The 25029-nt window shown below is 46.3% G+C and overlaps 1 protein-coding gene across 1 annotated transcript in view; it reads left to right on the forward strand.

The window, feature by feature from the left end:
- The window catches only part of LOC111853984 (probable voltage-dependent N-type calcium channel subunit alpha-1B), a 117418-nt gene that overhangs the window by 45472 nt on the left and 46917 nt on the right, over positions 1-25029 (forward strand). The window contains exons 8-12 of the mRNA XM_072714731.1: positions 2291-2478; positions 15656-15759; positions 18587-18702; positions 19384-19473; positions 22321-22410. Coding sequence (XP_072570832.1) covers positions 2291-2478; positions 15656-15759; positions 18587-18702; positions 19384-19473; positions 22321-22410 — 588 coding nt within the window. The remainder of the gene's footprint in view (positions 1-2290; positions 2479-15655; positions 15760-18586; positions 18703-19383; positions 19474-22320; positions 22411-25029) is intronic.

Raw genomic sequence — 25029 nt, forward strand, 5'->3', positions numbered from 1 at the left:
TGATTGGCCTGTGGACTGCCTCCTCTCCTGTCACTCACCAATTCAAAACATATTATTGAATAATATGGTTGGATGCTCAGTGTGAATTATAGCCTCTCTTGTGCCCCCTATCTTATGGAGGGGTTTAAGGCAATTCAGGACTGAGGCGTCCTTTTACGATGCTTTTCTGTTGGGTCTCTGGGGAGGGTCTTCACAAACTAGCATCTCAGAAATCATCAGGTGTTTTTTTTTACCATTTGGGTTTGTTGGAGACACCCAGGCGATGGCTGTCATCCCCTGCAAAGCCGGTGTCACGTAAGCGTGGACTCTGGGCCAGCCACCGCTAAGCCGATTTGCCGGTTCGTGCGATATTTATCCAAACACCCACTCCCACACAATTCAGGGCTTAGTTTTTTCGTCGAGATGACAGCGTGCTGGTTGAGATGTGCCTCATAACCATGTATGACAGGTTGGGGGGAAAACAGGAATCCTCACCTCAGGCGAGGCTGTTTGCTTTGTTCCGATTGTATCGCCTTTCACTTCCTGTCAGCCTATCATAAGCCACAGTACTTCAGCTCTGCTCTTTATCCCCCTTCAGTGAATCATTTTTTTTTCCTTTTTACAGCAAAGCATCTATCTGGCTATCCATGGGTCCCTGTGCTTAGTGATGTTTATTTCTCTCCGGACAGCCACTGACAGCTGGTACCTGCTGTGTCAGAGTTTACGTTATCAGGCTTTTTCTTGGGCTGCGATTAAATTGCCAGGAAATGGCAGAATTCAACTTTTGACCTCTAGACCTCTCACCCGTCACCCATTACGATCTGACAAATAATTACCATCTGGGAGGTTTGACTGTAACACTGTTACCTCTGTAGCTTTGTTGTACTGCAATTAAAATCTATGATTGGATGTGATTTTGAGCTATATGCAGTATTACACTCTGACTGTGATTTAAGGATCTATGCACTCTGACCCCAAATATCTGTATGTATTCATTTATGTATATATATATATGCATGTGTATCTGTATAAGATAAAGAAACACAGAATTCAGTATTTGTATAAAGGGCAAATATATTTATTATTGTATAAAACTTTGGCAGATCCTTGGGTGAGCTGCTGTTGATTCTGTGTATTGACTTAAGCATCAATCTTTATCAAGTACTTACAGAAGGCGGGGGTCAGCTCAATTTAACGGTGCTGTGTCAGAGTCATTCCTGGATTATATAAGTTGATCATGCTGGGGGTGCTTCCTCCTGTATCCGCCGTGGGAGTTTCTGGCTCCTCTCTGCCGTGGTGACCTGCCCTTTTCTCCCCCCACACAGATTGTCAAAGGTGCATAACGTCAGTCTCTGTCCAGACTGACATACCCTTCTGACTTTGTATCAAATCAGAGAGCTGAGTGCCTTAGGGGCGACCGTGTTGGGAAGATGCTAAATCAAAGCAGAATAGATTCAAAATGACGACGACAAGCCAGCTGAATATCCTCCGTCACACACAGAAGGTCATGAGCGTGCAGCGGTTCTAAAGGATGCAGAACCTTTGACAGGGAGGGATTTTTATGTTAATAGTAAGTATTTTGCATCTCAGAAAAGGAATAAATGCAGCTTATGTTTGTCTGATTCAACACTCCTTGCTTAAATCTCGATTCTCCGGTTCTCCTGGCCCCGGAGCCGGGTTCTGCGACCCGGAACATAAGCCCTCATGGGGACGTCTGAGGAGGGAGAGGGGATTCTTGTCAGGCAGGAGTTAATGGAGCAAATTGAGGCACTTCTACTGTATGGGCAAGTGTGTGTTTGTGTGTGTGGGGGGGGGGGGGCGTTGCACGTTTGGCTGCCGGTGCGTGTTGGTGGCATGAGAGGTGCTGACAAGTCGCTGCTGAAGGTGGCGCGTGCGGTTATTTTAGGAGCTGGCTGTGGGGGGGGGACGGTCAGAACTGCAAATGGTCTTCCCTCTGTTAAAAAGCCCCAGAATGAGTCATAAACTGGATGCTCTGTGTATATGCATGTGTGTGTGTGTGTGTGTGTGTGTGTGTGTGTGTGTATTACGTTTATATTACATTGTGGGGACCAAATGTCCCCCACAATGTAGTAAAAACCTGTTTTTTATGTGTTGGGGACCATTTGATCTGTGAATGCAATCAAAAAAGTTTAAAAGCCAGAAGTCTTGTATTTTGTTTGGTTACTTTTGGTTAAGGTTAGGGCTGGGTAGGGGTTAAGTTTGTCATGTTGGGATTAGAGATTTCCCCATAGAAATGAATGGCGAGTCCCCACAAAGATATAATTACAAGTCTGTGTGTGTGTGTCTACAGAGGAGCGGGCAGAGGAATTCCCGTGTGGTACCGAGGCCCCAGCAAGAACGTGCCCCAACGGCACGGAATGCAGAGAGTACTGGATCGGCCCCAACTTCGGCATCACCAACTTCGACAACATCCTGTTCGCTGTGCTCACTGTCTTTCAGTGCATCACCATGGAGGGCTGGGTGGACATCCTTTACAATGTGAGTTGCCGGCTGTCAGTCCCGCTTCAGCGGGGGGTTGGGGGGGGGGGATTTCAGCAGGCCGATCGGAATTTGGACACTCAGAGTGAAGCGTAGGTCCGATCGTGTGCGATCCCACTACAGGACTGTGACGATACAGCTGCCACACACGCTGGCTTCCTGAAATTGTCCGTAGCTCCGAGCCCCGAGATCCAACCAATTTGGATAAAACCCGAAAAGTGAAAGCCAAGTTTTCTCGGCCGGGGATTATAGGATTATTTTTCTCTTTGGGGCAGTGGGGTAGCAGGCAGGTAGATGGGAAGCAGCTCTTATATTGTATCTATATTACTGTGTTTTGCTCGTGTGCAGGGAGACAGGGAGGCCTGTGCCTGTTTGTCTGGGCCTCTGACCTTCTGAATGTGGCCAGATGGGTGTGGCCTGTGCCTGTACTGCGGGCGTCTAGCACGGTGCTGCTAGGCTCTTTTCACTACTGCCGTCTTTTATTTGATCAGATTTCTTATCTAAGTCTTATGTCCCTGTTCTGTGGTAAACACTGTACCTGTGTTATGGTTACCCCGGGGTCTTGTGTCCCAAAGACCATGTCTGTAAAAGCGTGTCTGTCTCACCCCACCGGCTCCTTGAAGCTCGGTCTGCGAGCGGCTCTGGTGAGGCTCCCTGCTTTGAGAGCAGTTCGCCGATTGACAGCTGCCGTGGGTTGCTCTCTCTCTCTCTCTCTCTCTCTGCCTTCCATCGTCCTTTAAAATCTGACATCTGCTTTCTGCTCTTTGGGCACAGATTTGATCTGCTTGGGTGACTGTGTGCACTGTAACCACACACAGAGACACACGCGCACCATATCTACACACACACACACACACACACACAGACACATGCACGCAGACACAGACACACACACAGTCACCACATAGACACAGGCCCATGCATGCACAGAGACGCACACAGGCAGATGCATGTACACTGTACACGCAGATGCAGCCACACACTTGGGGCAGCATAAGGCAGTCTGGGACACTTGCTGTGGACGATGTTGGCACAGTCAGACACTGGGCACTATGCCTGGGGCAGAAACCCAGATACGAGCTGTTTTTCTGAAGGCTTACATGGAACACCTTCAGCCTATATGCTTTCACATTTGTTACGCTTCTCTAATTTAAACACTTTTATTCTACAAAGAAATAGGTGCCAATATTTCAGAATAAGAGCCCTGCCCTTTGCCAGTGCTGTTCTGGCTGCGTTACTCTCAGTGGATCATGTGTGGTCCAGTCTGTGTCCTACGAGGCGCTCCGGCGGGTTTAACCCTGTCGGTCTCCTCCTCCACTGGTACAAGCCGCCCCAGTGGCCGCAGGTCCCTCTGTTTTCGTTAATTAGAGGCCATCCCACAGTTCCCCCAGCTCGCCTCTTTCAGCCCTGGAGGGTGGCTCAGGATATTACTGTAGCCCCGCAGCACCTCAGATATCCTTTACAGAAATCTCCTCATCCAGACTCCAGTATCTGCCTCATTTCCACGTCTTCTCATATGGCCGAGAGATCCCCAATTTTTATGACAGCTGGCGTTAAGCCGGGTAGCTGATTCCGATAACAGTTCTTGCAGACGAAAGAAAAGCTCACCGTTCCACTTATCAAATGAAGGCTGGCGGGCTGAGTAAGATGTGATTAACATGTTTTAAATTTGCAACCAACAGGTAATTAAAGTTACATTTTCTCTTCCGTTTATCCATTAGCGGGAGAAGCGTGACAATCGCTGCTTCACAGATTGCGATCACAGTAGCGATCGCATTCACAGCTGCCCTGGGGATGAAGGCGGCAGGGATTCTCCATCTTGCTCTTTTTCCTCCTTTTTCCTTCTATCATGATATCCATCCATCTTCCATAATGATATTTATCCAGGATGGGCCACAGTGACTCTGAGCCCAGGAAGCTCATAGCAGAGGAGCACATTGCCTTACACATTCAGGCTTTCACTGACATTTTCAGGAACCACGGTCAGCTGAGCCACTGAGAAAACAGGGACAGACCGTCCCTGAAGCAAATGGGGGTTAAGGGCCTTGCTCATGTAATCACTCTGCCAACCCTGGGATTTGAACCAGCAACCTTCCAATCATAGGCACAGTGTCCTAATACGCTTGAGCTACACATCACCCCATTCATGCACACAATACTGACAATGCAGTCATCAGTTAAACTGTTCAGCAATTCGTTTAGGGTAGTCAGAAGTAACAGGAGTACCTGGAGGAAATCTCCACACAAACAAAAAAATAACCTTGGATGTTACAGTGCTTACGCCCCCCTCCCCCCACATGCTCATTCATGTTCCAGAGTATTTTCTGTGACCATCCTCCCTGTCTCTGTCTGTCAGAGTCCAGGGCAATGTTTGCAGGTGTGGGTGGTAGACGGGTACCTGCTGTTTCCAAATGGCCCAGCTGGCTCAGTGTCCCTTTCAGTAAGGCGTGAATTACTGCAGGTCCCCCCAGATTACAAATACCCGCTTAGCCACCGGACCGTGTGTCGGCCTCAGGCAGGTTTCACTGGCTTCTCGATAACTTTGACATCAGACCAGTATGGCCTACATTGCTCCAAAAGGGTTAGTCCTGATTATGTGGGTTCATGAAAATTTACACCCTCACTATTGCCTTCATTTGCCTTTGTTTTGACTTTGCTTCTTTTTGTTTGCTTTGCTTTTTGTTTTGCTTCGTTTTGTTTTGTATGTTTAAAATGATGTTTTCTAGCCTCTCTGTAGTTTTTTTTTTTGCTTGTTTTTACTTTGCTTTGACTCCCTTTGCTTTATTTTGTTTTCCCTGTTTCGCTGTGAAGTTCTCGCTGCACTGCATGTTGGAAGACCAAAGACGAGACATTTTCATAGTGCTTGGAAGGGAGTTGTTGGCACATTTTTCTCATGATTACTGCCTGAAGTCTTGGGGGAATGTCGATTTCAAAGCTCCTTTTTTCCTTTTTAAAGAAATCAGTGGGGGGTTGTGTATGTCAGGTAACTTGGACAGTGACATGATTGTAGCTGCTGCCAGTGTGCCAAAAGGGCTCAGTTGTAACCTACAGTAAGTGAAGCTCATACACATTTGCATCCCTCAATAAGCATTTAGCTACTTCATCCCTGGTCCAATCAGCCTTCATCTTGCAGCCCTTCATGTTTTGGTCTGACAGAAGGCCAACTGGGAGCCATTTATTACTGCAGCAGAAGCGATCTGTCCATTATCTCCTGTCAGCCAGTGATGGGGCCTTTCGTACCCTGCAACATGGCTCCCTTGATGGAAGGTTGACTCTGCTGGGGTAGAGATCGACTGTGCCAGGCCAGTGGGCGCTATGGTCCTCACTGACACTTATTCTGGTGAATCCAGACCATCTCAGGGAGGCATATGTCTTCTTTATATGGATATTCTATATAATTACTGACGACTGAGAAGGCCCTTTCTCACCAAACACAGCAAATGCTCTCCTGCATGCAGAAACCCGTTCATTTCTATGACTTTCTATCATGTGGCTCGCCGACCTTGAACCCAGAGTTCAAATTTGTTGAACTTTTGGGTCCCAGGACCTGGCATATTGTTGGCGCAGCCAATAGGAAGTCCATGGAAGTGAATGGAGAAGTTATCTTAGCAGGAGGGTAGCATGATAAAAGGTGAATCACGATTTATTTTTTACTACTACTATAATTCATTTTAAAATCTGACCTGAAGGTCAATCTTGCCGACAAGCTTGCCAAGTTTCACCTCACCTCCCCATATGAGACTGTAATATATCGGTTATCGGTACCGGTCATAATAACCACGTAGGTGCACCACTAACCATATGATCATTACTGAAATGGGACTGTCAGATAACCTTTGCAGAACTGGAAGGGCATGCACCTGGTTTTTAACAAACAACTCATGTCCAAATGCAAGTACCTTCACGACTTCTGCCTAGTGGTTGCACGAGGGCTCTGGTGTAAGTGCCATGGTATGCACAGCACCCATATCCTTCAGTGAAAAAGACCTTTTAGGCTGTCCCTGGAGTAACTGTGGTTATGTGACACCACTCTGCCAACCCTGGGATTTGAACCAGTGAGCTTCCGATTGGTGGCCTGCACTACGAAGCAGGGTTATTGGCTTATCGGGGTAACTTGTCGGATTTAAGGTAGTCTGGGCAAAATGTAAGTGAACGAATATGAAGTCCATTTAAACTGTGGTACCTTAAATCCAACAAGTTACCCCGATAAACCAGTAACCCCGCTTCGTAGTACAGGCCACAGGGGTCCTAACCCTCTGAGCCACACACTGCATGTCAGGAGTGTCCAACTCACACCAATAAATATGTAGGGGGTGCCGTTTACTCAGTTAAACCCAAACTCTGATATACAGTCAACCCTGGTGCCTATCTCTTTGTGGATCATTTAGTTTTAAGTAACTATTGACCTTAATTTGAACTCTTGCTCCATGACTGCAGTTGCGTTATACTTATTTAAGGTTTCTTCAAAAACATTAGAGCCACCAGGTGGCGCAGTGGTTGAAGATCTGACAGTTCAGTGACATTTTTCTCCCAAAACAGGTAAAAATGTCAATAATTAACATCACAAGTCACTTTGAGGGTGAAAATGAATAAACAAAATTAATAAATAGGCCGCTGTTACAATTTGAATTTAAATTAACCTGATAATCACTTGAGTTGCTAGACTAGACAGCCTTGACAGAGGTCATTCTGACCTAGATATGGATGTTAAATCAGAGGGTCTTTCACGTTGGTTTCACCTTGAGTGGGCTTCCTGCTTTAGAACGGAGCTTCCCCATCCAAGTGCCGGCAGGCCACTGCGATCCAGGCTTCTGCTGTACTATCCAGTGCGATCCAGTGCTAAAGCTGCGGCTTCCTACGGCGGCGGAGGCAGTGTGGTGAGGCTGCTGGGGGGCTGGAGGTGGCTGACACCGGCAGTGGGAGATCAAAGTGGGGAGCGTGAGTCAGCGCTTGCTGTGGGAGAGCTAGAGCAGAACAGCCCCCCCCCCTCCCCCCCACACGCACCTGGATCTGTCACGTGGGGGTTAGGCATTTGTGGCTCCCCCCTTCGCTGCCAAGCTTGCTCTCACCTATGGAGAGCAAGATGGGGTAGGTAAAAAGAGAATTTCCTCATGAAGATCAATAAGATACAATTTTTTTTTCCACCTAAGTGGGTGACATCATGATGGATGGGGGAGAGGATGTAGGGGGGGCCCTCTTTTATACGTGTCTGTGGAGCAGCCCAATCCCCCCCACCCCCCTTTCTCATTCGTCTCCTGCTCAGTTCATTGCCCTCTACCCCTGGGCAATATTAATTTAACATGGAATACTGGTGTTGCTGAAATGGTGTGGCAGTGGAATAACGGCAGCTCAGTTCAGTTGTGGAAGTGACAGAATTAGCAGCGTATGACTGGAGCGATCGATCGACAGGGGCGGGAGAAACGGCCGCATCTCCTTTCCCTCTCCCATTCCTATGTCTTTAATGTTATGTAATATTAACCTTTCTAAATTTGTCTGCATATGGGCAAAAGGCATTAATTGAGGTCAAATACTATCCAAATGGATGGGCATACCACAGTCCAATGTATTTGTGCTGTGTGCATGCCCGGCCGCATGGTGGGCGGCTCTATTCCTGACTAATGATGGCCAAAATGACACATCATGAACCATTTGCTGTATTTTCTGACCCCACTAGATGGTGCTCTCTGTTCAAAAAAGGGTTCAAAACATGCCCCAAGCAAACCAAGAGCGCCATCTAGTGAGAGTAAGAAAATACAGCAAATGGTTCCTGAAGTGTCGTTTTAGCCATCTCTACTCGACCCTCGGCAATTGACACGTTAGTGAGTTTGGCGCGTTTGGCTGAAGCTGTTACTAGGCAATTCTCGTGAGACTTATAAAACCCAAAAGAGATGTTGATATAATTTACTGGTATATTATTATTTAAAATGCAGTGGTACCTCAGTTCTCGAACTCATTAGAACTCAAATTTCTTAAAAGTCAAACCAACCAGTTCGAAAAAAATTTACCTAGAACTCAGAAGTCAAACCGTGAACGCCAACCTAAGATAACTTGTACGCACGGGGAAATGAGTCACGCGGCACATCTCTCAGCGGAAACAAAGGGTAATGCTTCAGTCTCAGCCTCACATTCGTTGTGATAGCATCGTGCATGTTTACACTAGCTGAATACATATATTTAGACAGTAAAAATACATTTAGACAATGATAGACAGTAACAGTAATTATTATTATTATAAAATACATTTAAAAATAAAGATTTCTTATTAATTATTTTAATATTAGTAATAATATTTTGACACGGTTTGACTTATCATTGTTGTCTACCGCCCTCCTGGCCCCCTAGGCCACTTTCTAGAGGAGCTGGATACTCTCCTCAGTCTCTTCCCCACTGACAGCTCCTCTCTCATTCTCCTTGGTGACTTCAATCTCCCCCATGACAAGCTCCTTTCTTCTGGTCTCCTCCCTTTTCTCTATTCCTTTTCTCTGACATCCAACAACTGCTCTCCAACACACAAAGGAGGTAATGTTCTCGACCTGGTTTTCAGCCGCCCCTCTCCAGCCACCGACATCACCATTACTCCTCTTCACATTTCTGATCACCACTTAGTATCCTTTACCATCACCCTTCCTGTCTTACCCAATCCTGGCTTTCAACATTTCTCACCCACTAGACCAAACCTCCACTCTGTCTCCCCTTCATCTGTTGCTTCCTGCACCCTGTCCTATCTTCCTGACCTTAACTCCTTTTCCTCCCTTGCACTGGAACCTGCAACTGATACTCTTCTCTCCTCACTTTCCTCATCCATTGATCACCTCTGCCCACTGTCTCTTAACCCCAAGAAAAATCGCCCTGCTCCTTGGCTTTCAGCTGCATTGCGCAGCAACCGAAGGGAATTGCGGGTAGCAGAGAGGACATGGAAGAAATCTAAACTTGATGCAGATCTGTCTTCCTACCGTACTCTTCTATCCAAATTCTCTTCGGATGTGACTGCAGCTAAAACTGCCTTTTATAAGGAAAAACTTGAGCTATCCTCACATGATCCCCGTAAACTCCATAATATCTTTTCATCACTACTCAACCCTCCAACTCCTCCTGCTCCATCCTCCCTGACTGCTGAAGACTTTGCCACCTTCTTTTACGAAAGGATTGGCGAAATCTGCCAGACATTCTCTCCCTCCCCATCCACTACACTACACACCCAGGATTTCCCTTCCCCCTTACTGACCCAGTTTACCAGTCTTACAGTTGATGAGATCATGAAAGTCATCTCATCTTCCAACCCTACCACCTGCCCACTGGATCCAATCCCTTCCACATTGCTCCAGACAATCTCTCTGGACCTTCTGCCCTTCATCACCACTATCATTAATGGCTCCATAACTTCCGGTCATGTACCAACAGCATTCAAAATAGCCAGGGTCATTCCCATCTTGAAAAAACCCACTCTAAATCCCTCGGACACTTGCAACTACCGACCAGTATCTCTTCTTTCCTTCCTTTCAAAAATCCTCGAACGCACAGTCTACAACCAGCTCTCTCTTTACCTCTCTCAGAACAACCTCCAGGATCCTAATCAGTCTGGCTTCAAAGCAGCTCACTCCACAGAGACTGCCCTCTTAGCAGTAATTGAGAAGCTGCATGCTGCTAGGTCAGCTAAGCTGTCATCTGTCCTCATCCTTCTTGACCTATCAGCAGCATTTGACACGGTTAACCACAAGACTCTCCTATCCATCCTTAGGAGTCTTGGCATTGGTGGTTTGGCTTGGCAATGGCTTGCATCCTACCTCGAAGGCCGATCATACAGAGTGACATGGAAAGGACTCACATCTACCCCACGTAGTCTCTTCACTGGCGTCCCTCAGGGCTCAGTTCTTGGCCCACTCCTGTTCTCCCTCTATACCAAATCTCTTGGTGAGGTCATATCCTCTCATGGCTTCTCATACCACTGCTATGCAGATGACACTCAACTCATCCTCTCGTTCCCTCCTTCAGACACTCATGTCTCCACTAAGATATCTGCATGTCTAGCTGATATCTCATCTTGGATGACCGCTCACCAACTGAAACTCAACCCTAGTAAAACGGAACTGCTGTACATCCCTGCTGACTCATCCCCCCTCCTGGACCTTGCGATCTCCCTCGACAACTCCCTGATCCGTCCTTCGGTTTCTGCTCGCAACCTTGGGGTTACCATGGACAATCGTCTATCCTTTTCCTCTCATATCGCCAACGTTTCCCGCTCTTGTCGGTTTCTCCTGTTTAATATCAGAAGGATACGTCCATTTCTTTCCACACAGGCTACCCAGATACTCGTTCAGTCCCTCGTCATCTCCCGCCTTGACTACTGCAACTCGCTCCTAGCGGGTTTACCACTGAGCGTCATTCGTCCCCTCCAACTGATTCAGAATGCAGCTGCTCGACTTGTTTTCAACCTTCCCACACCCACACCACTCCTTTGCTGCGCTCCCTACACTGGCTTCCTGTGGCTGCCCGCATCAGATTCAAAACACTGATGCTCGCATACAAAGCCAAAAATGATCTGGCTCCATCCTACCTAAAAGACCTCATCACACCCCGCACTGCACCACGATCTCTCCGATCTTCCAGCACTGCTCGACTGGTCCCACCACCCCTCAAGGCACAAGGAAGACACACCTCCCGACTCTTCTCTGTTCTGGCACCAAGTTGGTGGAATGAACTCCCCCTAGATGTCCGAACAGCTGAGTCACTGAATGTCTTCAAAAGACGACTTAAAACACACCTTTTCCAGAAATACCTGAATTAGCACTTCTGGCATTATACTTGCATTACTAAAAAAAAAAAAAAAAAAAAAAAAAGCACTTTTCCAACAGAGTATTAGATCGATGGTATTCATAGCCTTGGTTTTTACTGAGCTAGTATCGGGAAAAATTCATTGTGGAGTCTTAAAGCACTTATGTAAGTCGCTCTGGCTAAGGGCGTCTGCCAAATGCTGTAAATGTAAATGTAATAAACCATTGATACATTTAATTATAATAATATTGTCATGCCGAGCGGGGACGGAATGGAGACAAAGGTGCGGACATCAGGGTATCGGGGAATACTGGGTTTAATTACAGGTAAGGCAGGCAAAACGCAGACGGACAATACAATGAACGGACTTGGGAAACAAACTGAAATGCGGACTAAATACAGAGGACTAATGACAACAACTAGAAACAGCTGATCACACAGGGATTCCACACGGGGTTAACGAGGGGGCGTGGCACACGGAAGGAGCGGACAATCGGGGCGCAGGACACATTGTTTGGATACATTTATTTTCTTACTTTAAAACTGTTTTGATAAATGTGCGTAGATGTGTTTAGTACAGTATATGCTCTTCTTGTTTTATCTGTTTCATTTTGTGTTTAAATGCTAAAGAAAACATATTTCGGTGTAATTTTTTGGGGTCGCGAACCAATTAATTGGTTTTCCATTATTTCTTATGGGGAAAATTCGATCAGAACTCGAACTTTTTAGGATTCGATCCAGAGTTCTGAACGGATTAAGTTCAAGTTCTGAGGTAGCACTGTAATTACATTAGTGGCCATTGATATCACTGGTTTTATTATTCGATTCAATTTGTTTGGCATGAGCTTGTTGTGGAGTCACATTGCCGTAGCCCTATTTTTCCCATTGGATATGTGCAGTTTAGTTCAGGATTTTAGTGAATGTGAGGTTTTTCAGGACCGCGTTGGTTGTGTGTTAGCAGCACTGTCTGCACAGATATAAGATCATTAAATGCATGCAGTGGGCTTCAAGGTCTCATTATGTATTTCACAGGAAGGTCACATGACCTGTAGTTTATATCTGCTGAGAGCTGGTTTCTGCTGACAGGTCTCTCTGTGAGGTGGCCCATTTCAGCAGTAAGGGGCCTATGATCATCGGAGAGCCTGCTGCTAAGGAGTGTTGGAGACCACGGTGAACCTATCCTCTGTCTGCTGGAGGACCAGACCTACCACCCCCTCCCTGCCAAGGAACACTGACATTAGTGTCCAGTATTTATCAAGTCAGTCAGGGCTCATGCAGAAGTGTAGTGATCTCATTATAGTACACAGAAAACCGCGCACCTGCAATGTTCGGGAAATTGCTGGAAAAAGCAATTTTCTGTTAATTTTCTGGATATTAACTTGGAGTGGGGGGGATAGTCATTCCAAACATCAACTAGACGGGGTGCTGCTGGGAAATTTAACGATTCTCTTCACCTGGTGGTGACCTTGGTGGCTGGCTGCTGGCATCACACTGAGCAACTGACCCAGGTGGGGGGGGGGGTTACAAACCAAATGAGCGAAAAGCCAGTTAAGGCTGCACACTGGTTGCTGTAATAACAGCTGGGGGAGAAGCGTATGGTGTAGTTAGAACTTGGGAGGCAGTTTAAATTCAGCAATGTAAGTATTTCAGTTGATGCCCTGTGAAGGTCTTAGCCTTCCTGTCTACATGTGTTTCAGTAAAACGGAGGTGATATGGCGTGCATGCATGTGTGTGTGTGTGTGTGTGTGGGAGGTTATCTAAATAGTACACTGTGGGGACCAAATATCCCCACAATATGATAAAATCCTGTCATTTTGATGATGTGGGGGCTATTTTTTTTGGTCCCCACAAGGGGAAGCTCAATTTAAAAATAGGATTTCTGACTGTAGTCAAAAAACTAAAACAGCAAAATGTCATGTAATTTGTTTGGATACTTATGGTTAAGGTTAGGGCTGGGTAGGGGTTAAGGTTGTCATTGTTGGGATTAGGATTTTTCCCAGACGGTCTCCACACATGCTATGAATACGAACCTGTGTGTGTGTTTTGGGCAAGATCATGCATAGACAGTACAATTTTAAGAGGAACTGCCTGCCTGTCTGTGTTTTGATGAATGCAGTGGCTCTGAGACACCAACTTATGAAGTTGTCTGTCATAACAGAACACCTCATGCAATCCTCCTCATAAATTAATTCTAGACCATATAATTGATATTACAAACTAGCTACAAGCTTCAGAAGTTGGAGGTATTGGCATATTATTAACCTGGCAGCCATCACTTACCTAGTTGAGTGGAAGTACCAGAATAACCAGTACCTGGGATCTGGACTGAGAATCTGCCTGTTCAATCCAGACACTATGGTGTCTGCATATAAAAAGATCTTTTTTTCTGTATCATACTTTTTCATGCATGACGATGTGTTGAGTCCCCTGTTTAAAAAGTCATTGTTATGACTATAAGTAGCGAAACAGCATTATGTCATCTTGCGTTACGCACAGGAGGTCGTTGGGTCAAATCCATCCTTTGAAATAGTGACAGACCTGATCCGTGTGGCGTTAACAGTTAACATTCCAGAACAGTTCTGGACAAGTAGAGCCATAAAACTGATTTTCATCCAAACCCTGAGCAGATTTATTCACAGACTTAATATATTTCCTGAAAGTTCCTTAACGCCACCTCCATCTGTCCATTAAAGCTGTCTTTCTGCGGGTCCCGCCCGCTTTTCAAAATGAGGCACCGTGTGGAGTAATTATCAGCCCAGCAGTGCCGATCCTGCCGGAACGGTGTTGTGCCTGTGGGAAGACGTCATCCAAACCTCCTCGGCTGGGTAGCTGTTCCCCAGATGGATGAAAATTGTGTGTTCGCTTGTTGCAGAGAAGCAGCAGAAGTATTCAGGCTGGGTTGCCATAGTGGAACCCTGTAATCCACATTTCTTATCTCTATTAGTGTTTATTTCCCCATGTTGTCATGGTAACTACCTCATGTTGATGGTGCCCTATCATAACACTGCCCCCTTTGCCACAAGAACCTGTCTACTGGCTTTTGTGAATATCCGTGGACTTAGTGCCTCCCACTCACTCCCCCGTTTAAACGCTTCATTTAATGAGCAATGTGCATAGCTCAGGGAGCTATCATTTGATTGGCTGCAGCTTGCGTTCAAGCTGATCACTGATCGACCAGAACGTTCGATGAGGCAGGAAAATGGCTCCAAGCCCCAGGATCTAAATGCTTGTTAAAGACCCCCTGCAGCTGGTTAACTGTCAGTTTTAATTTATCTCTTGTAAAGTCAAACCTCACATGTGCTGTTTTTAAAATCGTTAGCCTAAATTAGCATGAATCAGGGCTGTCTGGGCACAGACATTGTAATTCATGACTGTTCAGTGCTGCTCAGATTGGTTTGATGGACCCAACCTGTCATTCTGCTAAAATTAAGCCAATTCCTGCCACAAGGAATGGAGAAAAGCTCCACCCAGAAAAATCTGATGAACAAAAAGAGAAGCCCATTATTACTAACAGAGACATATCACTGATCACAGATCTTTCAAGCACTATTTTTATAGAAACGTAAATGTAGGGAGACTGGTAATCTGATTAGAAGGACAGATCAGCAAATGATGACTGCTGATGATCTGGCACCATTGGGTGAAGGGTGTGTCTTCAGTTTTGCAGTCTATCAGTTGGTGCCGTTGCTGTTTGGACTCTGACGTGATATGCGCTGAGGTTGTATGCTAGGCAGGTCACCCCAGTTAACATTGTTGACATGGTTACTGAGGTTACCTAGGTTAAAGGGTTAGAGTTGCATTTGAATTATCCATGAAGGATTTAGTAATGGTCTGAGTATAATTGTGTTCTTAGTCCATTGTTCAGATCGCTTCGCAGTTCAGAGTTCTGTAGGCGTTTAGGCTGTATGATTGTCCTGATTGTCTGCCTCATGGTCCAAGTTCGGCCTGTGTTTTATAGGACCTGGACCTCAGAGAGTGGTATGAATGATGAAGGGATACGGCAGCATTAATGTAATAATGATTCCCTCAGTGTAGTTGGGCTGCTGTCATTTTCATAAGAAAGTCTCTGTTGTTTATTGCCCTGATGCCTCCCAGCTTTTGTTATATGGTCAGCGCTTGACTGTAATGCGCTAATGACCCCCCGAGTGAACAAAAGAACAAAGCCATTCCTGTTGGAAGGGGAACATTGTTAGATCTTTTTTTTCTCTGCAGTATCAGCACCTGAGCAAGCACGTGTCACCGTAACTGAACTCCAAATGTCTTTGGAATTAAGTGTCCTTCAAGTTCCTACCCAATGTCTGTCAGACCAGTTACTTTTGCTCTGGTATATCACAGAAATGAGGGATGCAATGGGTTTACATTTCTGTCCCTCTGCCTCATTCCACCTCTGTCTCCGTGTCCACAGGCCAATGACGCCTCAGGAAACATGTGGAACTGGATGTACTTCATCCCGCTCATCATCATCGGGTCCTTCTTCATGCTGAACCTGGTTCTTGGTGTCCTGTCCGGGTAAGACGCAGTTCCGGGTTCATTTGGATACATGGGTAACACAGAATTCGATGGAGCTATCAGCACCATCACAGTCACCACAATGCTGGTTGGGCCCCTGCTGGGCTGACAGGGTCCAGACCAGAAGGTGTATATAGGGGCGGGGTCACAGGGTCACTAACCTTAGCTGAAAGCTGATTGGCCCCTGGAGTGCCCTTCTCCTGTCACTCACTGATTCAAAACACATCACTGGCTAATGATGAGACTGACTACACTGTATGAATTATGGATGGTCTTATATACCTCAGTTTTAAAAATCATAGAATCGCCTCTGGTTCATACCCATCATCTGTTCAGACAAACTCCCCTAATTTTCCGGTTCCTAATTCCTAGACCTTGTATCTCCACACCCCCATCCCCCCCAGCGTGCTAATCTATCGATGCAAAATTAAATCTCAATTTGATTGCGCAGAGCTCCGCCAAAACAGAATTACAACATTCGGGATGTGGTTCTTGTAATCTCTCTGTAGCCAAGGGGCAAATATTCTTTCTCTGTTAGGAACACACACATTATATTTTTGCCTACATTCTGCTCTGTTCTGTCGCTGTTTTGAGATCAGTTTTTTGGAGTTTTTTTTGGTGCCTGTTGTTAGGAACCATGAATGCTTAATTTTATTGAGCATGGGGGGAGATGAATGGTTCAACCCCAGCCCCAACATGCAGTACAATTTACCGCAGTGTCAAAGTTAGTTGTGCTCCTGATGAAAACCTGAGCGCTCCCAGCATGCACTAGGGCCATGGCTGTACCTGTGCTCGTTTCCCATTGGACTTTCAGTTGCTTAGAGGGCCCTTATGTCCATAGCTGCTCAGATAGGCCGCAGACGACCCTACAGCAGTACAACTAAACAAAGAATTCATCAGCAAATACCTGATACATGACAGAAGGAAGCACTCCCAGCCAGACTAAGCTGTACAGCCAGAAGGATTTACACAGCACATTACACTGAACAATGATGGCTAACGCTGTTCCAATGTGTTGTGTTTCTGATGAACATAAAAAGAACAAACATTGCAAGTCTTTGTGTCAGGTCATCTTGTTTTAATGAGACTGCAAAAACACAGATATAACAGTCCGAAGCTTTCGTGCTTCTGTGGTATCATCAACATAATGACTATAGTTGAGTCACGGATGAGGGTCGTCCTGCGTGCCTCTGCTGTTGCGCCTCACTGTCACGATTCGTTAGGCCGACCGCGTTTAAAGCTAGTGGATGTGTCTTCCCTAATCAATCAGTCCTTTAACTGAATTTTCTGTAGTGTTTATCTGTGACTTCTTCACACTGGAATTATCGAGGGATTCGGGGCGGGGGGGGGGGTGGCCCTCACGTCTTCAAATCGATCCGGACAGACTGACAGCACAAAGCTGAGGGCATGGGAGCGAGACTTCAGAAAGCGACATGACAGAGGTGATTAATAAATAAAAGACAATAAACGACTGGAAACAAATATGCCTTAGTAGCTTTAAAGCTATGGGCTCACGGTGTCCCGAATATGTCTGTGTGACATCAACCTGGATGCCCTTATCATTCACACTCCATCTCCTCAGAGGTCAGAGAGATTAATTGGGGGGCAGTGGGTGGGCACACCGCCGCTCGTAGCACCAGGGGACCCCAGTGAATCCCTGGCTGCTCAGAAACCTTCCCGCTATCATTAGTGGCATCTGTGGGGTGTCATCACACATGAGTGTGCCAGCGGCCCCCATGTTCCAGGTAAATATTTACAGCCCGCCGAAGCAAAACGGACGCATGACTCGGCCAATGAGAAGCCAGGAAAGAAAAAAGCAAGATTAATTACCCTAGCCTGAGTGATTAGTCACTAGGGATGTCTCATTTATGACGGATCTCGTTCCTGCATGTCCCCACCACTGAGCACCTGCTTTGGGACCCTGAAACCCCACCCACCATTAAGGCAGATGGACAGGCCGGGGTCGAGCATGGCCTGGACACGGCACTGGTCCTCCAGCCTTCCGAGATCCTGGGCCCAAGGGCTGAGTCCAGCATTTTGGGACCCGGACAGAAGCTTGATTACTGTATTATTAATCATAGGATTGTTTATGAGTAAACAATTTAAATGTAATTTAAATGTGCTGTTTGTTGTCAGCCAGCCACTAGCGCGGGCTAGTTAGGGCTTTTTGAATACGCCAGATAGCTGTGTGGCCGTGTCAATCTTCAGAGCGTTTTTTGGTCAAGGTAGCAATTTGCATGAATCGCATTGCGTTCCAGTGAAGGTCTGTGGTAGGATTTTGGAGACTTTTGTGGCTGTACTATAAGCAATTATCATTAATATTAGTAGCAACTGAACAGTCCAAAAAATACATCAGCAGGGTCTACAGCAGCTGAGGTTTCTGCACTCCATGCATCTGTAATCCGTCATGGCTTCTCCAGAGCAGGGTCCAGGCAGGGGGGAGCCCCTGGGGGGCACACCAGTCCATCTCAAGGAACACACTCACACCCTTAATGGCTATGCTAAAAATATAGTATTTCCCATCAACGTGTGACAAATGTGACACATCACTCAATACTGAGCCAAGAACAGAAATGACTTGCTTTTCAGTGGTACCATTTCAGTACCTTCCAGCTTCAATAAAGACCATCCAGATTGCTTTCTTCCCTGAACTGAACTCGTGCCTGTATGACCGTGCGCAGGTGCCCATGTCTTTATAAGCATACCCATGTAACTGTAGTGTGACCCCAGCTGTGTGTGAGTCTGACACTAGCCAGTCCATGCAGGCCCTGGCACAACTGCATGTGTGATGTGTGCATGTGCAAGTACTGCCCCCCGCTGTCTGCAGGGAGTTCGCCAAGGAGCGTGAGCGCGTGGAGAAGCGCCAGGAGTTCCTGAAGCTGCGGAGGCAGCAGCAGATTGAGCGGGAGCTGACCGGGTACCTGGAGTGGATATGTAAGGCAGGTCAGGCTGGCTCCTCCCCCTTCCTCATTAACCCCGCCCCCTTCGGTTTACACTTTCTACACTCATTACCAATGTGATGCTTGCATCTGGTGACTGGCAGCTGTTGATTTCACTGAGTTCTATGGAAACGGGTCCTGTGGTTCTGTTCAGCGAGTATTCCGCCTCATGGTGGCTCGCCCAGAGCATTCGTACTTGTCTGCCAGATGGCAGCAGTTTGCATGTATCTGCCTCCCGCCCCGCCCCTATCACCCCCCCACCTATCTGCCATCTGCTAAATAAAGTGACTTGCAGCAGGACGTCTGCACTGCACGTCCGTACGCATATAAACGTGGCCGGGGGTCCATGTCGGGGGGATGATTTCTCCTTTGTGGTACCGAATGGCTCACTGGCACATGTGGCTTCAGCGAATGTTCCTGGTTCCATGATTTTTTTTTTCCCGTTAGGCCACTTTAAATGTTCCCCAGGATGTTTTTGATGTGTATTTGAATGCTTATTAGGGTTCGTTTGCATGCAGAATTGTAGGTCTGCATGCATCTGTGAATTTTTGTTTATCTCTGTGTTCATTAGAGTGCCTTAACATGCAGGTATTGATGCACGTATGTATCCGTGTGTGTGTGTGTGTGTGTGTGTGTGTGTGTGTGTTCGTCCCCCTCAGCTGAAGGTCGATTTTCTTGGTTTCAGAGGAGGTTCTCCTAGCTGAAGAAGACAGGAACGCAGAGGAGAAGGCTCCTGTAGATGACTCCTGGTACAAGAAGAATCAGATCAACCCAGGTGAGGATTGAGATGGGTGTCTGACCTGGATGCTGAAACTGCACTGCCGTTGATGAGGGTTTTCGGCTGGGGGAGGGGGGGGGGGGGCAAGATAACCTGCTAAATTGTCACATTTTCCTCTAATTGGGCCCTTGTTACATTAACCTAATCAGTTTATATTTTACCCATGGACTTATGAGAGGGCTGGTTAAACAAATACCAAAGGAAACACAAGACGCTTCATTTTCGGGAGGGGCCTTGTCACCCCTCTTCACTTGAGGGATGATTATAAAATTTCATTGACACCCCCGTCGCTTTTAAACGTCCATCATGCCGTCAAGCTGTCAAACCTTGGCTTGCACATATGTACCACGTCGCCCCCTTTCTCTGCTAGCGAGGCAACCCCTCCCCCGATTAATGAGGGTGCATAATTAAGGCCTGTCTTTGGAGATGCAGCTAATTGGGGGATTAGACAGACATTTTAATTGGATTATAGGGGGGTGGGGGTGGCATTTCACAGCCAATGGGGGAGGGTGCTGAAGAACACATAGTCAGTGCTGGCAGAAAGACATGCAGCCTGTTTGGAAATATCCTTCCTGTCTGCAGCACACGCCTTTTCCTGCGATAAACACTGGAACTGGGATGCGTCGAGTGAATAGGGAGGATGTAAGTTTGAGCGCAAGCATTACCACACTACCACAGCTTATCTAGTGCGTTAGAGGATAATTTAAGTAATTAAGCAGTTCCTTACTTTTTTAGAAATTCTGCTTGTTTTTTAACCCTACGAGATGCCAGAATAGACTCCCGTCAAACTCTTGTCTTAGAAGCTGTGAATATGATTGGCCCCCATGAGATTCCATTGGTCTGAGCGAGACCAAACCTTGCTACTCAGAATTCAATGCGAGGTACCGGCAGTCCAGTTTAGACTTCTGTGCGGACTGCAGTGTGCAGGCTGTCCAAGTATTTGCACAAGTTTTATCGAAGTATTCCAATATTCTCCTGGATTCCCACATTATGCAGTTTAGGTAAACTGGCATGGCTGAAATACTAATGGTTTATGATGATGTATGTACAGTATATGCCCTGCGATGGACTGGCATCCCATCCAGGTTGTCCCCTGCCACATCATCTGAGATTCCTGGGACAGGCTCCAGGCCACCATGAGACTGTACTGAACAAACATGGAAATTGGATTCAAGAGTAGTAGTAATAATAATAATAATAATAAAAATAAAAAAAAAAATAATAATAATAATAATAATAATAAAAAATAATAACCTTGTTTCTAAATTCATTTTATGAAGCTGAATATTTTTATCAACAAATATCTTTCTTGCTAAGGGTTATTACTCTAGGTTCTTGTGGCCAATTCACATGATCGCACATGACCGCTGCAGTACTGACTCTCTTATTGCTTACCCGCTGCAGTACTGACTCTCTTATTGCTTACCCGCTGCAGTACTGACTGTCTCATTGCTTATGCACTGCAGTACTGACTCTTATTGCTTACCCGCTGCAGTACTGACTCTCTTTGCTTACCCGCTGCAGTACTGACTCTCTCATTGTTTACCCGCTGCAGTACTGACTGTCTCATTGCTTATGCACTGCAGTACTGACTCTTATTGCTTACCCGCTGCAGTACTGACTCTCTTTGCTTACCCGCTGCAGTACTGACTGTCTTATTGCTTATGCACTGCAGTACTGACTCTTATTGCTTACCCGCTGCAGTACTGACTCTCTTTGCTTACCCGCTGCAGTACTTGACTCTCTCATTGCTTACCCGCTGCAGTACTGACTCTCTTTGCTTACCCGCTGCAGTACTGACTCTCTCATTGCTTACCCGCTGCAATACTGACTCTCTTATTGCTTACCCGCAGTAGCGTCAGATGTCCCGCATCTAGAGAGACAATTTAAATCACTTTTCTGATGTTTAATAAAGCCGCTCTTTACAGCCTCTCAACCACTGTGCCAGCGAATGCCCCATGGGAGGCACTGCAAGGGCAGCCCGGAATAACATTTTCACAAAATGATTATGGCTTCTGATAATGACAATGAACAGCTGCCAGAGGATTACAGGAGGAGGTGCTGCAGTGTGTCAGCACAGGGTACGGTGACGGTCTGATCATAACACACTGTGCTGCCTTCTAGTCTCCTGGTCTATTATCTGGTTATCTGCAGGCACTCATTGGTCACAGTTACTGTAAAACTGGATAGTTTATCGTAATCCAATTAAGCCAAATTGCCTCTGTGCTCATTAAGATAGCCGTTACACAAGCAGCTAAGAATAAATCATGTGACTTGCTGCACATTCGTGCTGACTTTATCGTAGTTATGGAGATGGCTTAGTTTCAAAAGAGAACTGAGCTGGGTGTGTCTAGCTAGGAAGGAACTGGGAGGTCTCAGCTGACCAGACTTGAAATGACAGACATTTTGCAAAATTTTGTCCACTGATCTCTGCGCCCATTGTCCAAAAGTGTGGCTGTACTTGCCTGTTTGTGCTTGAGTACAGTGGTTAGACTGGGACTTCTGTATGGATGCTGCTGTTTGGGTTTTTGAAATATCATCCATTCGTGTATAAGTAATCATCCATGTCCGTTATAAGTGAAGTTCCGCCACTAAAATAAGTGATATTACTGATATTATTGATAATGTTTGTCATGATTTAAGCCACCAGATGTAAGATTCAGTTCCAGCTGGAGGTGTGGCTGTTTCCACAAAAGGTCTAGACTAGGTGACATTCTGCATCCATGTAGGAGAAAGTCTACCTTTGCCTTGCAGCCTGCAGACCACTGTAGTGACAGGAAGTAGCTAACACCCAGATCACATGTCAGGAAGTACCCCAACTAAGATTTGTCTCTCTGTGCCCAGTGCTGAAAAGAACAAAGGCCAAGAAGAATAAAAACGACCTCATCAGTGCTGAAGAGGGTGAGGAGCATTTCACGGACATCACCTCAGTCGGTAAGAGTCTCAAACAAAACAGGAAGAAGGGTTAGACATTTGGTCCTCTCCGACATATTCAGTTATTCTTTGCCAAGTTTGAGGGAACACAAATTTGATTAGGCTCTTAACTTGGTTAACCGTGACCATATACATTATATTGCCAGAAGTATTGGGACACCCCTCCAAATCATTGAATTCAGGTGTTTCAATTACTACCATAGCCACAGGTGTATAAGATCAAGCACCTAGGCATGCAGACTGCTTCTACAAACATTTGCGAAAGAATGGTTACCACCAGTGCAATAAGTCCATTTGTGAAATTTCCTCACTACTAAATATTCCACAGTCAACTGTTAGTGGTATTATAACAAAATGGAAGCAACTGGGAACAACAGCAACTCAGTCACAAAGTGGCAGGCCACTTAAAATTACAGAGTGGGTCAATGCATGATAAGATACCCAGCTGAGATTGCCAACAGTCTGCAGAGTCAATAGCTACAGACCTCCGTGTGGCCTTCAGATTAGTTCAAGAACAATGTGTAGAGAATTTCATGGAATGGGTTTCCATGGCTGAGCAGTTGCATCCAAGCCTTACATCACCAAGTGTAATGCAAAGCGTCGGATGCAGTGGCGTAAAGAACGCCGCCATTGAACTCTAGAGCAGTGGAGACATGTTCTCTGGAGTGACGAATCACGCTTCTCTGTCTGGCAATCCGATGGACGAGTTTGGGTTTGGCAGTTGACAGGAAAATGGTACTTGCCTGACTACATTGTGACAAGTGTACAGTTTGGTGGAGGGCGGATTATGGTGTGGGGTAGTTTTTCAGGGGTTGGGCTGGACCCCTTAGTTACAGTGAAAGGAACTCTTAATGCTGCAGCATTTGAAGCCATTTTGGACAATTTCATGCTGCCAACTTTGTGGGAACAGTTTGGGGATGGCCCCTTCCTGTTCCAACATGACTGTGCACCAGTGCACAAAGCAAGGTCCATAAGGACATGGAAGAGCGAGTCTGGTGTTGAGGAACTTGACTGGCCTGCACAGAGCCCTGACCTCAACCCGACAGAACACCTTTGGGATGAATTAGAGCAGAGACTGCGAGCCAGACCTTCTCGTTCAACATCAGTGCCTGACCTCACAAATGCTCTCCTGGAAGAATAGTCAAAAATTCCCATAAACACACTCCTTAACCTCGTGGACAGCCTTCCCAGAAGATCTGAAGCTGCTATAGCTGTAAAGGGTGGGCCAACTCCATATTAAAGCCTATGTATTAAGAATGGGATGTCATTAAAGTTCATGTGTGTGTAAAGGCAGGTGTTCCAATACTTTTGCCAATATATATAGTTTATTTGCGGAAACTCTAGATCAGTGTTTCTGAACCTAGTCCTCAGGAACCCCCAGACAGTCCACAATTTTGTTCTGTTCCAGAGCTGGGAGCTGGATGGGATCAAAAATGTGGACTGTCTGGTGGTCCCTGAGGACTGGGTTCAGAAACACTGCTCTCACCTTATAGCATTTTGAGCTGTAGTTCTATGCAGCAGTAACAGATAAGGTTAGCATTTTGGGAATACAATTCAGGATGTGTCTTTGATACCAGGGTGGAATAAATTGTGATAGAACCAAAGTACAGAGTGAGTGATGGAGCTTCAGTGTGTTTAACCGTAATTAGCATACAGCACTGTGCAGAATGTGGAAGAATATTTATGATGACATTATGCAGCCAAAGTGTCTTTTTTTTTTTTTGCTCTCCTCGTCTCCCTCCGTTCACCGCTATGGTGAACTTTGAGATCTGCTGCCTAAGTGGTTCTGCGCTCGGCAATTATAAGCACTTCAAGGAGCCTTAACGAGGAGGCGAACGAGCTCTGGTTTTATTAAAGAGAGACACTGACAAAGTAGTAGATGGGTGTGTGGGGGGGTGGTTGTGCTGGGGAGGGAGGATTATAGCTGGACGATGGGTGCTTTATGTCACGCCTTGCTGGGATCTAATTCCATGCTCATATCCCACAAAAGTTCACTTCTCTTACTGAGAGCTGCAGACGTGATCTGAAAGGAGGGACAACTAACCATTGATCATTTTTTGTTATGCCTCTGTTTCCCTTTGAACAACTTTGCCCCCAATTTTAGCTTGTTGCTAAAACACAACTGATGACCTTGTCCTCGATTTAGCTCTGGCTTAGGACGGTGGCAGCACTGCTAGAAATGCAAAGATGAAAGGGGCAACCCATCCAGTGCCTTCTACGAGGGATGATCTCAGAAGCAGAAGCTCTAAGCAACCCTGCCCCCCCCCCCCCCCATTCTCCATCCCTGACATTCATTACAAAGCTTCAAGTATCTCACTGAGCAAGCCTCCCAGAGGCGATGTTCCCTTTGACAGGCAAAATGTCACCCACTAGGGACAAGGAGATCCCCTTTGATTCATTTGATCCACAGGAGGGACACAGCCAACCCCCCCCCCCCTCCCCCCCACCTTGGCAGTAAGCAGTGTCAGGGAAATGACAGCAAGACAGAGAAAGACATCCACAGGCCCCAAGACGAGACTCCTCCCACACCCCGGCACATCATGCATACTCCCCATTCTGCTGGGACTGGCAATGCCAAGAGCTGCAGAAATGGGCTAATCACAAGGTTGCCGGTTCAAA

The sequence above is a fragment of the Paramormyrops kingsleyae genome, chromosome 7 (genome assembly GCF_048594095.1).
Source record: "Paramormyrops kingsleyae isolate MSU_618 chromosome 7, PKINGS_0.4, whole genome shotgun sequence".
Lineage (NCBI taxonomy): Eukaryota > Metazoa > Chordata > Actinopteri > Osteoglossiformes > Mormyridae > Paramormyrops > Paramormyrops kingsleyae.